A 19,370-nucleotide genomic window follows, 5' to 3' on the forward strand; every position below is an offset into this window, starting at 1 on the left:
TGACTCTAGCCCGAGAAGGTTATCCTCAACCCAAACGTTCACAAACAGTTTAGCGAGATTTAAACATGCATGATCACTCTGCCCACTAAACAATTAGCCACCCAATAATATATGGGTCATTCAATTGAATTACATCGTCCTCCCCCTAAGCCGAACGGCTAGCCGGCAAGATGAGCGAGGGGATAAAGAGGCTCAAATCAATTCGTTGACACACGCCACATGTTAGCCCACAACAAAGAGAAACCAAGCTCAGTGGAAAAATAATATAAATAGCCAAGACGATGAAGTACTCTATAACCAGCTAAAAGACTATATGGACGATTAAGCTAATAATGAAGCTTATTGGGAATCTATTTCCCATCAATTATTTGAAGAAAAGCAAGAAGATTTGGCACCATCCGGAAAATTAAAGAGCAAGAAACCTATCATTTTCAAATTGTCCAAGTCAACATCAAAGAGTTTGTCATCCTACGGAGAACATGCAAGAAGATTGCCAAAACTCATTTACAACATAATGAAAAAACTTTTAATTTCTTTTAAATTACAAAATTGCCATTGATTTCTTAAAACAAACTCAACTCTAAAACCTAATAAAATAACCCAAAATACTTAATATGGCATAAAAATATCCAATGATGAGTGACCACAAATTTCTTAAACCTTTATAATCCAAGAGATCAGGACTATAACTAAATATCTCTTTTAATAATGCCCCAACATGTTTTGACCATTAAAAGAAGAAAAGAAAGAAAAGCATATGAGCTAAACAAAGAGTGAAAGAAAATGTCTTGGCAGCTAGTGAGCCAACAAGGCTGGAGTGCTTTTCAAATCATGTCGGGTTCTTTTCATTTTGGCTTGCTTAATGGCAGTATGGGAATGTTAATTCTCACAAAAATTAAATGGAGTACCGGTTCATCAATATGTTCTCCGCCTTAGAGCAACTCCATCTATTTGTCCTTAGCCATGACAAGGGTGGAGCTAGAGCAGCCACTATTCACGTGAATAGTGGCTGCCCTTACAAATAGTATTTTGTGTTTCCACCCATTGCCATGGCTAAGGGCAATTACTATTTATTTTTTTGTTTTTTTCACAAATTTTTTAATAAAAATAATTAATTTAGATAATATTTTCGGATAATATTTTTGGGTTCGTACATATCAATATTTATTATAAAATTCATATCTCAATCGGATAAAATTTTGGTATTTATAGAAAAAAAAGAGTATTTTTTTGGTATTTTTTTAAAAAAAAATTCAATTTTTTCATTTTTTTATTGCACAAAAATTGGCTGCCGTTGGATTGGAGAAAAAAATCTGATCGGAGAGCCCAGAGTGCGACACGTGGACTTTTAGTGGTACTGTAGCGCCAGACACTGTAGCGATGACGTCAGCACCAAAACGAGGGCTGGAGCTCGGGCCAGCCCAGGTTGCTGGGTCCCACCTTGCGCTCGGGCCTGGGCTGTGCGCTGGAACACCTTTTTTTTTTTTTTTTCTCCCTTAGCCTCGGGCTGGGCTGTGCCGCTGGAGTTGGTCTTAGAAGAACATTGTAGCCGGGGCAAGTTGAATTTTGGATGGGGATTAATCTCATTCTTCGGATTTGATGATACATCGTAATATTTATTAAAAAATATATCCTCCGCCCAAAGAGTAAAAAAAATATTTAGAAAAGGTATACATAATTAATTATTCCGATCTCTTGAACTACAGAGGTTTAAGAGATTTATGCTAACTCACTGTTGGATGTAAATTCAACGGTTCACTCACTCTTGCACTCATTTTAAGAAACTTTTTTGAACTGTTGGATCCAACGGTGGGTGACCACAATCTTTTGGACCCCTATGAACTGGCGATATTTATCATCCGTTTTGAATTTTGTAAAACAAAAAATAAAATTGTTTTTTGGTTCAAAAAAATAAAAATTGTTAACATACATGTTAACAGTTAAAAAAAAAATTGTAAACCAAATGGATGGTCACTTTACAGATTTTTCAATTTTGGATCAGGAAAAGATTTATTTGTGGGTCCGTAAAAAAGAAAAAGGCAAAAAAAAGGTTATTTCTTGGAAAATAAAACATTCTTTGAAAGGTTGACTTTGTTTCGTCGTGGTTCTCCCGCCGCTAGTTCTGACTTTCCAGAGAAAAACAGCCCACCCCCCTTCTCGTTTCCTCCCTCCTTTCCTCCTCTCTCTCTCTCTCTCTCTCTCTCTCTCTCTCTCTCTCTCCGATCACTTTTTAGAGAAGAAGAAGTAGAAAGCCTCTTTTACCTTGTACTCTCTCTCTCCCTCTTTCTCTCTCGGTCCTTCTGGGAAAGTCTCCCGTATTTCCCCAAATCTCAGGTGGTAGATTTATGGATTTGAGATGCAAATTTGGAGCATGGGAGTTAGCCAAGTTTTTTAAAGTTATCAAATTTCCTGCAATTTGGGTGAATTCTCAGCCGTCAGATCGATTAACGCCTTGGAGTAATCTTCCCAAATAACAACTAAGTATCGGATTTCATATATATAAAGTAAGGTACTTTTTTGATGCTATCTTCATTCATGTTAATGGGTTTCATCTCTCTGTTGCTTTTTTTTTTTTTTTTTTGAGTAATTTTTTTAGCTTCTTTTAGCCATATGAGTTTCAACTCTCTGCTTGAAATTCTGTTCTTTTATATGGATTTTTTAAAACTCATTGAAGCCTTTATATGCAGTATAATTATGTGTAAACACAACCCATTCCATATTTTTTTCTCCCACAAATCTTAATTTTAAACCACGACTTGCTTTTACTCACACTCGTTGTGTATTTGTTCTGTTCAAGAATTTTGATTATGAAGTAAGAAAGCTTTTGCATTTGTAATTTTATGATCACTTGCATGCCATGTCTCCGAGAAATCTGTATCTCTGAGTTGTTGGTATATTGTGTGCAAGTTATAGACTTGTCCTGGTAGCAAAGTGACTTGGACTGAAAAAGTTTTTGACATCATTTTGTTACTTGGCTTGAGATGACTGTTGCTTCTATATGTTTATGTAGGAAGATGTCACGGGGGTGGGCTAAGTCTGGTGGTTGGGCTGCCTTTGACCTTAAGCAGCGCCAGAAACAAGGCCTTGAGCCTCAAACTGACACGGACCATTTCCCACCTATACTGACCACTCTCCCCTCTCTGCATCCTTGCGAAAACGTATCAAGGAATAATGACCTTTCAGGCAGGCCTTTCTCTTGTGTACTCCATCCTGTAGATTTTCCAACTTCGACAGAGAATAGGGATGGCAAAAGACCCTTATTATATGGTGATTCTAGTGGCACTTCCATGGAAGATAATAGATCTTCCAAGAAGAAGATCATGGATCTTTACCCTTGGGCTGACGATAGCTTGATTGAGGATATTATGGCTGCAGTGGGTGATGATATTACTAAGGCCTCAACATTATTGAAAGCAATGGTTTCCCCCAGCAGCTTTGAAGAGAATAAGGAAACTGACATTTCAAAAATAAATTCCAATTCTGATATTTATCAAAGTGATAAAACAAAGCATACAAGTTTTCCTCTAGAATCTGCTGCTGACATAGCTGACCTCAACTCTACTTTTGAGAAATGTCTGGAAGAGAATAACATTGAATTGTTAAATGCCCATGATTTCTGTGGGAAAAATCTCCCAAATGATGCTGCAACTATGAAACTGACTCTGGGGAGTTTGGAGTCAGTACCCGTTGAACCTGAGTGGGAAGAGGATGATGTTTACTTGAGGCATCGAAAAGATGCATTAAGAATGATGAGGTATGCATGCTGTTCATGAATTTGCAGGATCTAATATTAGATAAGGATCTGTTTTTGCACACTCTATGGTAGCATTGAAATTTTCCTTGTCTTAAATAAACAGGTCAGCATCTCAGCACTCTAAGGCTGCCACTAATGCCTTTGTAAGAGGTGACCATTTTTCTGCCCAGCGACACTCAAACAAGGCTCGAGAGGAATGGTTGGCTGCTGAAAGCCTTAATAACAAGGCAGCCAAAAAAATTTTAAATATCAGGAATAGCAAAAATGATGTATGGAAACTGGATCTACATGGTCTTCATGCATCAGAAGCAATTCAAGCCCTGCGTGAACACCTGCAGCGAATTGAAACCAAAGTTCTATCTAATCATTCAGTGTCACCAAACAAAGTTAGGATGGAAAAGAGGATTATACGTTCTTCGTCACTCGAATCTTTTAATTGTATGGACACGGAGAAATTGGATCAACAAAAGGCACCATCAACGCAAAGACCAACATCCTTGCAAGTTATCACAGGTATTTGTTTAATTTAACGCTGTTTATAGTTTTATATGACATAATAAACAAAATCACTGAGCATTTAAAAGTATATGTTTGCTGCTTTTCGTATGCTCAAGTACCAATATTTGAATACACTTTAAATGACCTCATTTATCAATATGAATTGTTGTTAAGTAATCCTTAGCTAGCATTACTGCATGAATTTCTTGCAGTAATTTTGTGTGTGATTTTGTGGTAATTAGTCAGTTTTATAAAAAAAATTTTTGTCAAAAATTATCTTCATGTCTCAAAATCCTAGTTTTTGGATTTTATACTTTATGTTGACATAGGATTATTTAGGACAAACTTGTTTGTTTTTTTCGCCTTTTGTTTTTTGATTTTTTCTTCATGAACAATTTATTCAATGGGATCAGGGTTCCTTTCCTTCCCTTATAGAATTAGGATTCCAGTGAAGGCAACTTTTAAATAAACACATAAGGGAATCACTTAACCCGAATTGAATAAGTTGAGCTAGATTCTAATCATTACAATGTCTTCTTTAGAGTTAGGATGGGAATGTGTTACCCCTAATTGGCTAACAGTTATAGTATGCAACTGAGTTCTGTGTTTGTATTTGCAGGTATAGGTAATCATAGCCGAGGACAGGCTGCACTTCCAACAGCTGTGGGAAGTTTCCTCAACGATAACGGGTGATGCATCTTTCTCTGTGCAAATGCACTTATAATTGACAGAATGGATACCTAGTTTTCTTTAGTTTCTTGATATGATTGGGTTTAATAAGCTAGCAGTGGTATAGTTTAGTTAGTTTGTGTAAATGATGAAATTTTTTGTATTGCAGATATCGTTTTGAAGAGTTGAGGCCAGGTGTAATCACTGTTCGACCCAAGTTTCGTCATAGGTGATTCATCAAGTAACCAAATCAGTGATGATGTAAAATATGTTATTGCAGAAGAGTCTTCTGCACTTCATTCTTTAGACTAATTCATGCCCAGTAGAAATCAGGCAGTTTCCTTCTCGTTGTTGGAAACATATTTATGTGATCAGGTGTAAAGATTTAGTTTTGTATGATTAATAAGTAAGATACTTGTAGCAGAACTATTTATATGAAATTTAAAGTTGCAATTTAGAACTTCTAAATTCTAAGTTTATTTCTCACATGTAATCTTTCTTTATTAATACAAACAAGAAAATTGCCATGTGTCCATATAAAAATTCTGACTTTTATCCAGATTTTAAGTTTATTTCTCTTCTTCAAGCGTATAGTAAAGAATTAAAGGCTTAATATTACAAAATGTCCCTAAGGTTTACGAAACTATCAGATTGCATCCTTCTTGTTTTTTTTTTTTTGTGTCATTTGTGGTCTTCAAGGTTAATAAACCGAATGCAATTTGATAGTTTCATAAACCTTGGGGACATTTTTTGATATTAAACCAGAATTAAATAGGGGAAAAGCCCAAAAAAAAAAAAAAGAAGCTTTTTAACCTACCAAAGCTCAATGTTTTTTTTTTGAGTGCTGCTAAACGAACCCTAAAATTAACTGAGTACACCTTATGATCTAAGTACACCCTAATATTTTAATTAAAATGTAAAATTAACTAAGTACACCCTATAAAACTACCAAAAATACCCTTGGTACACCCTAATATTTGTAGCATTATTTTATAGTTGATTTTCAGCTTGATTTTTTTAATAGTGTTTATAAGTCTTTGACTTTTCATATAGATTTGTGCTTCTACTAAAACTGTTAATACTTTTTTTGCAATTCCAAGTTCTTTCAATCACCACCTCTTTCGTTAAAAACACAATAGGACAAACAATCTTTTGATTAGAGTTGAATATGGTTAGTAGGGTGTACTTACTAAAATTATATTTGTTTCACAATTCCATATATCCTTTTAGTCATTTTATATTAGGGTAAATCAGTAATTCAATATATACTTTTATAGTATGATGTAATCAGTTAATTTTAGGGTTCGTTTAACATCACTTTGTTTTTTAAGGTTCAAAACAAAACCAAAACTTAAGCATTGAACTAAATTGTTCTTTTTGGACATCGAATCTTTTCAGTCTCACAAATTTCTCGGCCTGACACGTAAGCGTGGAAGTGGCCAAAGCAATCTCATGCTTACAAACTAAAATACCTTTGTGGCGCGACACGGCCCGGGAGAGTGCTCGCAGCCAATGAGGAGCCTCCGTTCTCTAAAACACTAATCCTCCTAATTGCCACGTGTCCTCGCCACCTCCACCCCTTTCCCTCCCTTTCTTTATTTCTGTTTCGCTCCTTCACAAAATAACCTTATTTTCCTCATTTTCATCTTCCTCCCACTCCAGCAGACTTTCTGTCTTCTTCTTCTTCTTCTTCTTCAATCTCTTCCTCTCTCCGGCCATGAAAATTGGGGCTTAGGGTTTGATCAAATTCTCGATTCTTTCCAACAATGGCTATTTGCTCTCTACCTATTCCGGAACTCACCTTTCTCTCACCACAGACCACTCCCAAACGCCGCCTTTCTGTTTCAAGAGTTTCTCTTTCTAAAATCTCTCTCTCCGGATACCCGAGGTGTGGTATTCAGTCCCGAATCAGAGCGAGTAAAGAGGACGGCCTTGTGGTTGAAGAGAGGGAAGCCGAATTGATCAAGAAAGTGAATGGCGTGGAGTTGAGTGGAAATGGAGCTGGTGTTAGTACTAGTGGTAGCAGTTACGGGAGCAATGGCTCAGTGAAGAAGTACTCGAATGGAAGTGTGAATGGGGTGAGTAATGGGAGCTTGGTGAAGTTCGTGAATGGCAATGGCGTGGCAGCGGAAGTGGTGGAAGAATTTGAAGTTTTGGAGTCGAAGGAGGAAGGAAGGAAGAAGAATATAGAAGAAATTGGAAAGGAAGATGCGTGGTTTAAGCGGACAGGGCAACCAAAAGTCGAGGTATGATTCCATGATATTGATTTATTGGCGTTCCGTTGGGTTGTCTTTGAGGAAGTGTCTGAACTTGGAAACTAAGTTAGTACTTTGAACTTGGAGTTGGTAAGAAAACTTCAATTTTGAATGTAGAGGCGAGATGTCGATATAGGTTTGGGAATATCAATTGAAATCCAAACTGGTTAGGTTGCACAAACAGAAAAATTATTGACCTACATTTGGAATTTGTGGACTAGAATTGCAATTTATAGTACCCGAGGCTTTGCCACCTAAAATGCAGTTTCAATGCTGTCGTGTTACTCCCTGTACAAAAAATGCGTCATCTTACTTAAGATGTAGAGAGAAGTTATAAAATTGAGTAATCTATAGGGTAGTGGCTCCAATGGCATAGTAAGATGATATTTTTCTTATTACTATTTTGGATATCGTAATATTTCCATTATTTTTTTCTTTGTACTTTTCATTAGGATTACAAATTTCACCATTTTCTGTATCTGTTGTTTTGCGTTGATTGCAGGGTTTAGGGTTTCAATTTTAGCCTTAATTTTTTTATATAGCATTCAAGCAGTATCTATTAAGGAAACAATCATTGACAAAGTATTCATAGTAATACTGATGGTTTAAGTTACTCCTAAGCTAGCCCAATTTAATGGTATGGGGATGGGATATAGGGTGGTTAACAAGAGAAATAGAAACTGAAACAAAAGTGGTTCAGGAAAATCTTTTTAAGGAGATCATTGTTCTTTATAGAGGTCCAGTTCAGGCTTTAATGATAAATAGATGCTTCTAGTACTTTATTGCAAACAATATTGCGTGTAAAGTAGCTTCATGCAAAGATTTTGAGTTGGCTGTATTATATTGAGATGGCTTAGTTTTCTAATTTTATAGGTTGCTTCATTTGTATTTGAGTTTTGGTATGTGCACATGTGTGCCATATTATTATGGTACTATTTGGTTTTTGCAGGTTTCTGTTGCACCTGGTGGCCGTTGGAGTAGATTCAAAACTTACTCGACAATTCAGAGGACCTTGGAAATATGGGGATTTGTTCTAACATTCCTCATAAAGGCGTGGTTGAACAATAGAAAATTCACTTACAAAGGTTAGTCACTTCCAGTATAATGAAATTTTAAAAAGTCAAATGCATAAATTCTTCATTTTTACTTTCCAAGTGAGAAATAAACCAAAAATGTAAGAAGTATTTCAAACAGGGATGTCCTTGCAAATTGCATGTAATAACAGTTGTAGAGACTTATTCCCACATCCTATAAATGCTTTCTAATTCTACAATATATTAGATATTGAAGAGGAACAAGCTATTCAAGTTGGCAGCATTCATCCCAACGCTTTTTAGATATCATTTTGTGAAATTATGTACGACATTTAAAGAAACTGAGGGTAGCAGTGCCGCGGCAGCATCCATGTCATAAGGGCATTGACATGGAAAACACTCTAAAAAGGACGGGGTTCTGCCTCTGTGGCAGTGCCGACTCCCCCATACAATATCTAGAAAAAGACAAATAAAAAATTATGGATGAGCTGAGCAGTTTGGGTATGATAATAACACCGCCTGATAGTTTTTTTTTTGTTTCTCAGAAAAGAATGGCTCACAGCAATTATTTATTCTCAGCATAAATTGATTTTTGTTGGAATCTAGAATCTTTTAACTAGGCATCCATCTTTAAGGTAGCTGGACTATGTAGTATTTGGTGCTTGCATCTAATTTAAGGGAAACAAATGTTCAGGGGGAATGACAGAGGAAAAGAAAACCTTGAGGCGTAAGGCCCTTGCCAAGTGGCTGAAGGAGAACATTTTGAGATTAGGTCCAACATTCATCAAAATTGGCCAGCAGTTCTCCACAAGAGTGGACATTCTTGCTCAAGAATATGTTGATCAATTGTCAGAACTTCAGGTCGGAAATGCTTTAATTCAATGTCATTGAGATTGCATTATTCCTTCTGTATGCTTCTGTTCTTGTATCCTACTCCTAATGTGTAACTCTGTTAATTTCTTCCTGGTCAACAATTATTTGTTGGACATGAAGCCTTGCACTCGAGATGTGTTTTTATTTATTTATTTCACTCTCTTTGTTTAAAAGTTGGCCATGCAAGAAGATGGGATTTGTTAGGTGATAAACATAGATTTCTCCGCCTTCTTACGTGCCTGGGTTGTGGCGCTAGGTGTTTTAATAAATAAACTTATCAAAATTTGAAAAGAAAAATTATAGCTTTTGAGAAGGTAGAAGAAATCACATTTTTATTTTCAGTACTTGACCTAAAATTGCATTTTGCTTAATATGGCAATCTAATAATTTTTGTATGGGTTAGTACTATACCGTGCTGATATATTATTATGCATTTGACTCTAAGCATTCCGAATATGTAACTACGTCATGAAATATATGTTTTTTTAAATCATGTAAACTAGCTTAGTGTGTAACTTTTATCCACGTTTGACTCTGAGCATGCCGAATATGTAACAACAACGTATGTTTTTTTAATCAACTAAACCTCGCTTAGTGTCTCAAATTTTCCCATTTGTTTTCTTTCGTTTCTACTTTCTATATTATACTATTTATCCAATCAGCTATTTGGAAGTAGAGGCAATTTCGTTTTTTTCTTATCCTTTCTCAAACATGCTCAGTTGCCTATCTTTTGTAAATTGTTGATTCTTAAGGCATAACTAAGTCACAGTTTAATTTCAGGATCAAGTTCCTCCTTTCCCATCAGATACAGCTATTTCTATTGTTGAAGAAGAGCTTGGTGCTCCTTTGAAAGATATATTTGATCGATTTGACTATGAACCAATAGCCGCTGCTAGTCTTGGTACTTCTTATTTCATTTCTATGATTTCTGACACTGAAATTTGTGCAATCAACATATTAATATTCCTTTTTCTTTAAAATGAATGAGAAATCAGAGAATGAACCTATAGCTCAATTGTTTTTTGGTTATGAATTTGATAAGAGATGAAATATGAGAATGTGGTATCATCCCTTATGCAGGTCAGGTCCACCGTGCAAGATTGAAGGGACAGGAAGTTGTTGTTAAAGTACAGAGGCCTGGACTGAAGGATCTTTTCAATATTGATCTTAAGAACCTGAGGGTCAGTTTTTCATATTGGCTTACGATTCTAGATTAGTAACTAATTCTGGGTTTTTTTAATGTTTTATATTTGCTCACAAGGAGATTGGAACCTAGGATCTACCCTCACCCCACCCATCCATGCCAGCCAATTGAGCTAAGGTCATGGGCAATGCTTGGGGTAATTTAGGTTATCATGGATTTATCTTATCATAGTTGGATTCCTTTTTATGTTTTTTTCCCCACTTTGATCGACTTGCCAAAGTTGTGAATTTCCATTTTATGTCTTTGTTGGCATACATTAATTTACTATGTCAACTGTATCATTGGAAACTGATAATGGTCTCGCTACTCAGTTTTGTTCTCTTGTGTGTGTATGTTCTTGTTTTACTTTGTTGTACATGAAACATGAACGGTTCCTCTTGATCTCATGAGGGGTATGGAAATTCTGATGAGCTTCGACATATTGGTCATTTTATTTTCCAGGTAATTGCAGAATACCTTCAAAAAATTGACCCGAAGTCTGATGGTGCGAAGAGGGATTGGGTTGCTATCTATGATGAGTGCGCAAATGTCTTATATGAGGTATTGAGATCCCCCTTGATTGCTTTAATCTTTTACAGTTTTCATATTACTATTTAGTAAATGGGTAGCTAATAACTTTGAAGTTTTCCAGGAGATTGATTACACCAAGGAAGCTGCTAACTCTGAACTATTTGCAAGTAACTTCAGAAACATGGATTATGTTAAAGTCCCAACAATAGTATGGGAATACACTACACCACAGGTTTAAGCTTCCAGCAATAATTAATTTTTAGCTGGTAGAACATTAACAAGTTTGTTATTATGATTGTCTTTCTAAAATCCAACTTCCTGCATTATTATTATTAGGTTCTGACAATGGAGTACGTCCCAGGGATCAAAATTAACAAGATAAAAGCTATAGATCAATTGGGCATTGATCGGCAAAGGTCAATATAATTTCATGTCTTATATATCCTGGTTAAAATCATGTTAATGTGACCTCTTCTTATCACTCCTGATGCTTCTTATATCAATTTGAACTTCCTCAGGTTGGGTCGATATGCTGTCGAATCATACTTGGAGCAAATTCTGTCTCATGGATTTTTTCATGCCGATCCTGTGAGTTTTTGCTGTTTTATTCAATTTTTGGTGCTGACACATGTTTACGATGTCAATAAAAGTGGAATTTCAAATGGAATTCGAAGATTTTAAAAAAAAATCCCTCCAGCGTATTTTACTCGCACAAACCTCACCTCATACCAAGTACAGGGCTGTTAGGGACCAACTTTCATGCTATTTTAGGTGTGAACGATGTGAGCATGGACACAAATAGTTTTGGTTCTATTGGCATAATAGAAGTGCAACAAAAAAAAAAAAACAAAAACAAAAAAACAAAAAAACAGTAGAAGGAAAAAGGGCAGAGCAGAAAAGCAGTATAGGGTCATAGCATCGATGGGTATAATGGCAAGGAGGTAGTGGTTCCAATAATAGGCTACAGCAACAGCTGGTGGTAGTTGAAGAGATATGCTTGATTTTCTCTCAATAACTATTGGGGCAGTGGTATGGTAAAAGTGCGGTAGCACTGATGTTGGTTTTATTGTTGGCTGAGATAGTGATTATGTTTGTGTGGGTCCCAGGTTAGTCTTGGTAGTGCTTTTGGCGCTATGAGAGGGGGTTTTGTTGCTTTAAAATTTCCATCTCTATTCGTTGCCTTGTATTTAATAATTAATACTGGGAAAACCTCAGAAGTGTGATGTGGATGTGGATGTGCATGTAAGAGGAGTACCACTCCTCATCCATGGTAAGAGTATTTGACATTATGCCCTCCTGTGGTTCCATTCTCGCTGTGATTGTTCACTTACACATCCTCAAGGAAAATACTAAACATGTCTGCTGTATTTTGTAGTCCAAAATGCAATCCCGAGACAATTGTGTCATATGAGGAAAGAAATAATGAGCGTAATAGTTAAACGAAACAGGTCGTTCTTAGATGCTTAGGTAATCCCTCATGGCTGCACATTGGAGTAATAATGATTAGATTCATGTTCTCTAATCTCCTAGCTGTAAGATAGCCCATAGTGAGCTTTTCTGATTCCCACTTTCTCGAATTCATAGGGTCAATATTTATGTTGCACACGAAAAAGCAGAGGTCTTCCTGTTTCTTGATTACATATACTGGCATTTAATATCACCTGCCAATGTGTAACCACAACTTTGTTTTACCCTTGATGCAGCATCCTGGAAATATTGCCGTGGATGATGTCAATGGTGGAAGATTGATTTTTTATGATTTTGGAATGATGGGAAGGTATTTCCTTTTGTGCTTGCTAATCTACAATTGACCAATAACCACTCTGAAGCTTTTATTTATTTCTGAATGTATTTTTCATATTTGTATCTTGCAGTATCAGTCCAAACATTAGAGAAGGTTTGCTGGAAACATTTTATGGAGTTTATGAGAAGGATCCAGATAAGGTTTTTTAATCGTTTCCTTTTGTTTTAATATTTGAAGGATAGTAGCCCCCGATCATGGTTAGGGCTACAAAATTACTAAATTGACTTGAATTAATTATACCATGGTTCCATTTTGTGTCTATGATCCACCAATTGATGGAAACTATTTATACTGGTGCAGGTCCTTCAGGCAATGATTCAGATGGGTGTTCTTGTGCCTACTGGAGATATGACAGCTGTGAGACGAACAGCACTATTCTTTCTTAACAGGTGCTTTCGATAGAGAGGAAACAGAAAATTTGAATATAGCATGGGTCCCTTTTTCGCTTATTAATATTTTTGTTTAGTCGTTTTTTTTGGGTTAAAATTTTAAATTCCCTGATGTTGAACAATTCAAGAGCTACTTGGCCAATAATGCTTCTGTGGCAAATCAGAATTTTATAAATATGACTGGTAGTGATGCATAAACTTGCAACGTGCAACATAAGACCAACTATATCATCTTTTGGTTTGAGTGGAGTTTTTATTTAGGTTGGTCTGCTGTCATGCTTGCATCAGTCATGAACGAACGATTCTATTATTTCTGTAGTTGTACATTGTCTTATGGCCTGGGGCATAATTTTCATTGACTGACAGCCTGTTATCCTTGGATGTAAGCAAGCTGTTAGGTTAAAACATACCTTGTTTACTTTGATTAGTGATTCCAAAGTGAGAGGTAGATAAGTCTCAGCAGAAGAACAAGTTTCAAATCTTTGCTCTATTTCTTGAATTCTTTTCTGAATGCTGAAATTTTGCAGTTTTGAAGAGCGTCTTGCTGCACAGAGAAAAGAGAAAGAAATGGCAACAGCGGAACTTGGGTTTAAAAAGCCATTGAGCAAGGAGGAAAGGATAGAGAAAAAGAAGGAAAGGCTTGCTGCAATTGGTAATTAACCTGGTTTGAAATCTAGTATCCATGATACGGCGCTATACCTGACTATAGTTTTGGAATTTCGCAACTAACTATTTTGGAATTTCGCAACTAACTATTTGATTTGGAGGCTCAGCTCAGTTTGCAATCAATAGCATGATAGGCATGAGAGTTTAAGTCAAGTCCTGCGTTTAAAGACATTTTTTTGCCGATAGAAATAATTGTATATAGCTTTACAGTGTCCAGCTTCTTGTTTAATTTAGTAATAAGAACTGCTTTCGAGTGGCTGATCATTTATACTGGGACCAATTCATGGCATGTCTAGTTTGAGACACAGTCGGGAAAGTCTCTAGGATTAACTAGTAGTTTAAAAGACTTCTCAGTCCATATGTATGTATAAGTTAGTAAATGTAATGTGACCCGCTTACTTTATTTGGTTTACAATTGAATAAGTAAATTAACGAACACTGGATCCTCTATTCATATCTCAAATATTTTATGATTTGGCTAGACTTTATTCTTTTTAGTTCCGTATTGAGTAAAGTCCAAATAATATTTTGGGGTTTTCCCTATCTATGCCGTACAGAGATGAAGTTATGAAACTAGTTATTTAAGCCTTTGGGTAAAGTTCAGCCACCTGGGCTTATTAAAATGATATGTGTGACCAGGGGTCTTATGAGTTAAACGTGTTTACGCACCAAGTTTTCCTGCCTGATTGTGTTAACATTTCTTTTTTAAATTATGTAAAATTTGAGTCCGGGCTTGAACTGTAATTAAGGGTAAGCACTTTTTGTCCAGTAGCTGGATTTCCAAATCTGAGATTAGTTAGTTGTGAAAAGTTTCCACAGAAATTGATGCAACACATATCTTATTGCACATTTTTCCACTGCATATTGATGCCTGCTACTCGTACCTTGCATTCTTTTTAACAGGGGAAGATTTATTAGCCATTGCAGCAGACCAACCCTTCAGATTTCCTGCGACATTCACATTTGTTGTTAGAGCATTTTCAGGTAATGTAATAGGAATATGGCGGAGACATTTTTCATAGGAGAAAAGAATGTATATATGCATGCATTTACTTTGCTTATTGCACATGTTTATATATATCATCTCTAATTAGATTTATTTATTCTCTGTTTTCAGTATTGGATGGCATTGGGAAGGGTCTTGATCCTCGATTTGATATTACTGAGATTGCCAAACCGTGAGTATAATTTTAGGTTTAATATAATTTCAAAGTATTTTCATTGAAACCCTCTAAGATTTTGCTAGTTTTACTACCCTTTGTTTTTGACAAATCTTGGATGCTCTGCCTTGTAGCTACGCACTGGAATTGCTAAAATTTCGTGAAGCTGGAGTTGAAGTCGTTCTTAAGGCAAGCATGGACCATCTGTATTAAAATATCTTATAGTACAATGTTCTAATACAAACCACGTATTCTTACACTCAAACTTATAAATGTTCCAGGACCTCCGAAATAGATGGGACAGGCAGTCTCGTGCATTCTATAACTTATTTAGACAGGCTGACAGAGTTGAAAAGCTTGCTGAAATTATTCAAAGATTGGTACCAATTAATTTATTCTGTGCACTAATAATATGACTATGAATATTTGTTATAATTTCTCACTTGTGGATGTCCGTGATTTATTTATAGGAGCAAGGCGATCTGAAACTTAGAGTTCGGACTTTGGAATCTGAGAGGGCATTCCAGCGAGTCGCAACAGTTCAGAAGACTGTAGGAAATGTGAGTTCTGCTGGCTCATGATCTAGTGTTGCACATATCGTACTTATCTTTTGGGGAATTTGTTTCTATACATAGTAACCTTTTATGATTTAAATTGTCTTTTATTTATGCGGTTCCATCAGCTATAGACAAAAGATAGTTGGTAAAGGCTTATTGAGCTTTGGCTCTTTCCTCCCATCCCCAAGCACTAGTGGGTTTCACTTCAATGATTTATCAGCATTTTCTAAGTGCACCAAGTTATTTGGATGATAAGTGTAACATATCTAGATATCAAATATACCAGCTTTCCTAGTAACATTATTGAATGACATTTAAAATGAAGAACTTTGATAGCCATAGAAGAAAGAAAGTTTGGTCACTTTTCTGAGTGTCGTCTTAAGTTCTTAACTAAGTACACATGTACAGTTTCTGTATCTCTCTTATCTGCTACATCTTATATCAGAAACTTTTCCAAAATAAAAAAGAAACGTACTTTAGTTATATGCATTGTTTACTTCAACTAGTTGAACAGCTCATTAGACAGAATATTGTGTCAATGTTTGTCTGTGTCATTTGGGAGTAATGGCATGCCCAACATAGGCAGGCCGGGTGAGACAGATGGACTGAAGCAATAGACATGCTTTAATGTGATTAACTGATTTAGTTTTGAATTCAAGCTGTGTGCAGGTAATTAGCTTTAAAGAATTAGTAATTGTACGTGAGAGTAAGCTGCTGTTTAATATGAGTCTAAAGATCTGTATGGTCTTGATAATAAGTTCAATGTCATAAATGATATTAGAATAAGTTTGAAATGGTTATAATAATATCTACTCCATTGATTTTGATCTTCAATATGACTAATTTGCAGGCAGTTGCTGCCGGAAGCCTAATAAATCTTGCAACGATCTTGTATATTAATTCCATTCGAGTAAGCTATCAAAATTGCTTTTGGTATATATGACTTCGTGTTGCCTGTTGCCAAATTTTACTTGATGCTCATTTCTGATGCTTTCAATTTCTTTTCAGTTTCCTGCCATTGTCGCATATGTCTTGTGTGCATTTTTCGGCCTTCAGGTTCTCATAGGCATCATAAAGGTGAAAAAGTTTGATGAGCGGGAGAGGTTGATAACGGGAACTGCTTAGACAATTGGTGAGTGAAACTTATTCTATTGATCTTTGTCTTAAATAATTGAAGAGTCTTACCACAGTCATCAGAGGAAAAATATGTGGTCCATAAATGATTATTGTTAATTCTTTCAGAAACCAAATAGGCAAATACTGCTGTCCATAAAGGGTTAGATTCTTCGTAGTTGGTCTATTAATGTACGAGAATACTTGTGCGACTGCTATTTGCAACTACACAGTTCTGCTCATTCTTATTATCCTATTCTATAGGCAGAGTGAATTGATCTACCTGTTCTTGCTGATGAACATGAAATGCTCCGTGTTTTTATTCTCCTTATAATATGTACTGAAACGTTTGCTTTACATATTTTGTGGAACTTTCGGTCCATTTTTTCAAGCAGTGATCCAGCTCACGGTTTACAAGTCAACCTTCTGATCCTCGAAGAGAATTAGGATCTTGGGATTACTGTAACACGGTACTTCTACCAACAATATGATTCTGAACTTCCAGCTCGCAGGTTTGTGATGCATGTTTAGATGCCGAACACGGGCTGTTCATCCGAAGTTTAATAAGAGTTGGTGTTATCCCTTTGTTAGGTTAGGTTGGCTATTGCCATTTTGTTGCCATTGTCCCAAATTCATGTCTCCAAATGAAGATATGTCGTCATTTTTCAGGTTGATGACTGTATAGGGCAGCTTGTAGCCCAAATGTAGAGTTCTTTGTAACAATCTTGTAGCTAAGAGCCTGACAATGGCCGTCTGTGGTCTCCAATCAAAATTTGACGTGGTCCAGTGTGCATATTTGTTGTATAATGTTGTATCATGTAGAGTTTTTGTTTTCTTTTTCTATATGTAAGCATGCAATAAGCATGCAACGTATAGCCATAATTGAATAAGAGTTTCCTTGCAGTTTTTGAATCCGTGCAGCTTATCATGTAAGCTATAGTTGGCCGTATTTGCATATAGCTGCAAGTTTATTTACTAAGACTTGTACTTTAAACATCAGTTGCTTTCTTTTTGTCCAAAGTGGAGGGAGTTGAATTTGCTATGTTTTATCTCTTGCACCAACAAAAAAGAGTGTGTTTTACTTGAATTCCTTTTAGGTGCCTTTTTGGGGGCTCTTGGGGGCTTCCTAGAAAAGTACTTGGCAGTGCTTCCTAAAGAAACACTTTATTAAATTTATGGAGGAACATGTGCTTAGCAGATGCTTCTCCAGAAATTTTATGACTCAAAACACTTTTCAAGTTTTCATGTCAAACATTGTTAGAACAGCTTTTGGTTTTCAATCTGCTTTTAGAACAGCTTTTGGTTGCCATTCCGCTTTTAGCTCTTACAAAAGTAGTCTCAAACAAGCTTGACCATTATTGATTGGCTAATTTAAAGTTACATTTGAAATACTTAAGGATTGACATCTTTTGTCCTTCAATTGCAAAACTTAATAAACAACATGAGTTGAATGACAACAATTGAAAATATAATGGAACTTTGCCCAAACTAGAAGGATTAAAAGCATAATTTTGCCGACTTTTTTATAAATTTATTTAGTAAGACAATGTGAATTCTTACATGCATGCATGATGGATGATGCGTGGTATATATGATTCAATTTTGAATAAGTGTCTATGGGTAGCACTTAAAAGCTGATTTCAAGAAGGCAGGAATATTAGTTAAAATGTTGTAATTTGACTCGAGTGCAAGAATTGATATAATTAATTAGTACAATAATACATGATATATGTTCGAAAAGCTCATAATGGTCCCCAAGAATACTTCTCAATTATCTTGTAAATAATTCCTCCTCGTAAACAAAGGACAGTTTGACACATATTTCATTAAAATTACCAAAAAAAAATAAAAATTATACACATATATCAGACTGCAATTTTTCTAAAAGAAAGAATAACTCATTACATGTAATGAGCCAAGTATTTTCCTTCTGCTCATGTTCTCATGCATCCATCTCTCTCTCGAGTGAAATCTTCAATAAACCACATACTGATCGAAGCCACGTCATCTGAACCCAGATTAGAGGGACAATAATCACACAGTTAATCTCTTCATTCCACCAGAAGTGTGTCAAAATATTGATCAAGATAAGCCTTAATTTATAATCTCAACGTTGAAGTAAATATTGCTTTATTTGTCCAAAATTGAGTGAGTTTTATGGTCAAAGTTATACACTAAATTCAAGATGAGTCAGATGCATCTGCTGGTGCTGGGCAAAAGGAAAACGAAATGATTTTTCTCATATAGTTATGACCATGCATGCTTGCACTGCTGTGTTCGAATAAAAGTTTGATAACATCTCTCTCCACAGTTTGATCACTCTTTCATTGAATAACAAACTTGGAGTAGCCACAGATAATAACTAGCTAATTTATCAAGCAACAAACTAATTTACATATTATTATTAATTACAAGTGCGGATGATTTATATATATATATATATATATATATATATATGTAGCTAATTAAGGAAGAGAGTTGGTATGAGCGCGCTTTCTTCTACAAATGATCTGCTCTTCCCTACACAAAACATCAAACATCAAAGGCAACTGGTTAAGTCCAAACTTTTAAAAGAGTTTCCACAGAGAGAGAGAGAGAGAGAGAGAGAGAGAGAGAGAGAGAGAGAGAGAGAGGAGCTTAAGAACTAAAGTACTAACCGCATTGAAAGAGTTTCCAGAGCTCACCCTTAGCTCATTGGATTGCACTTTCCCATGGACAAGCAGTACAAAATAAAATGAAAAAACCAGAAACACAGCCAGTTTTGAGAATCTCATTGTACTTGATTGGTTAATTTTGAACCCTGTAATTTATGGAGGATGTTCAAATATTATGATGAGCAAGTACTCTTTTTCTGTATAAAGATCTTCCAGCCCGTCCTGAAAGC

General features: G+C 35.8%; 2 protein-coding genes across 4 annotated transcripts; both read left to right on the forward strand.

Annotated features, from left to right (window-relative positions):
- Nucleotides 1,913-5,400, forward strand: LOC18772827. Of its 2 annotated transcripts, none has more exons than XM_007205179.2 (5): nucleotides 1,913-2,509; nucleotides 3,011-3,754; nucleotides 3,858-4,267; nucleotides 4,872-4,941; nucleotides 5,091-5,400. In XM_007205179.2, the coding sequence occupies exons 2-5, from the start codon at nucleotides 3,015-3,017 to the stop codon at nucleotides 5,152-5,154; spliced, it is 1,284 nt and encodes a 427-aa protein (XP_007205241.1). In that variant the 5' UTR covers nucleotides 1,913-2,509; nucleotides 3,011-3,014; the 3' UTR covers nucleotides 5,155-5,400. The 2 variants fall into 2 exon arrangements, with proteins under 2 accessions (XP_007205241.1, XP_020422611.1); XM_020567022.1 differs by having other exon boundaries at nucleotides 1,913-2,504.
- Nucleotides 6,549-17,401, forward strand: LOC18772235 (uncharacterized protein sll1770). Of its 2 annotated transcripts, none has more exons than XM_007208005.2 (21): nucleotides 6,549-7,167; nucleotides 8,126-8,261; nucleotides 8,905-9,071; nucleotides 9,864-9,984; nucleotides 10,164-10,264; nucleotides 10,729-10,827; nucleotides 10,919-11,029; nucleotides 11,134-11,213; nucleotides 11,316-11,385; nucleotides 12,501-12,574; nucleotides 12,672-12,741; nucleotides 12,902-12,990; nucleotides 13,518-13,642; nucleotides 14,560-14,640; nucleotides 14,774-14,834; nucleotides 14,951-15,005; nucleotides 15,098-15,196; nucleotides 15,287-15,376; nucleotides 16,224-16,283; nucleotides 16,382-16,505; nucleotides 16,882-17,401. In XM_007208005.2, exons 1-20 carry the CDS (start codon nucleotides 6,688-6,690, stop codon nucleotides 16,496-16,498), a joined length of 2,286 nt encoding a protein of 761 aa, XP_007208067.1. In that variant the 5' UTR covers nucleotides 6,549-6,687; the 3' UTR covers nucleotides 16,499-16,505; nucleotides 16,882-17,401. The 2 variants fall into 2 exon arrangements, with proteins under 2 accessions (XP_007208067.1, XP_020421875.1); XM_020566286.1 differs by having other exon boundaries at nucleotides 6,688-7,167; nucleotides 16,879-17,401.

Source organism: Prunus persica, chromosome G6 (genome assembly GCF_000346465.2).
Source record: "Prunus persica cultivar Lovell chromosome G6, Prunus_persica_NCBIv2, whole genome shotgun sequence".
NCBI classification, from domain to species: domain Eukaryota; kingdom Viridiplantae; phylum Streptophyta; class Magnoliopsida; order Rosales; family Rosaceae; genus Prunus; species Prunus persica.

Bases quoted from the DNA above. Each gene is read 5' to 3' on its own strand.
- LOC18772827 (XM_007205179.2), top strand. From the start codon at position 3,015: ATGTCACGGGGGTGGGCTAAGTCTGGTGGTTGGGCTGCCTTTGACCTT. The intron at 4,268-4,871 runs GTATTTGTTTAA...TTGTATTTGCAG, and splicing joins ATCCTTGCAAGTTATCACAG to GTATAGGTAATCATAGCCGA. The intron at 4,942-5,090 runs GTGATGCATCTT...TTTGTATTGCAG, and splicing joins AGTTTCCTCAACGATAACGG to ATATCGTTTTGAAGAGTTGA.
- LOC18772235 (XM_007208005.2), top strand. From the start codon at position 6,688: ATGGCTATTTGCTCTCTACCTATTCCGGAACTCACCTTTCTCTCACCA. The intron at 9,072-9,863 runs GTCGGAAATGCT...GTTTAATTTCAG, and splicing joins ATCAATTGTCAGAACTTCAG to GATCAAGTTCCTCCTTTCCC. The intron at 11,214-11,315 runs GTCAATATAATT...GAACTTCCTCAG, and splicing joins TTGGGCATTGATCGGCAAAG to GTTGGGTCGATATGCTGTCG.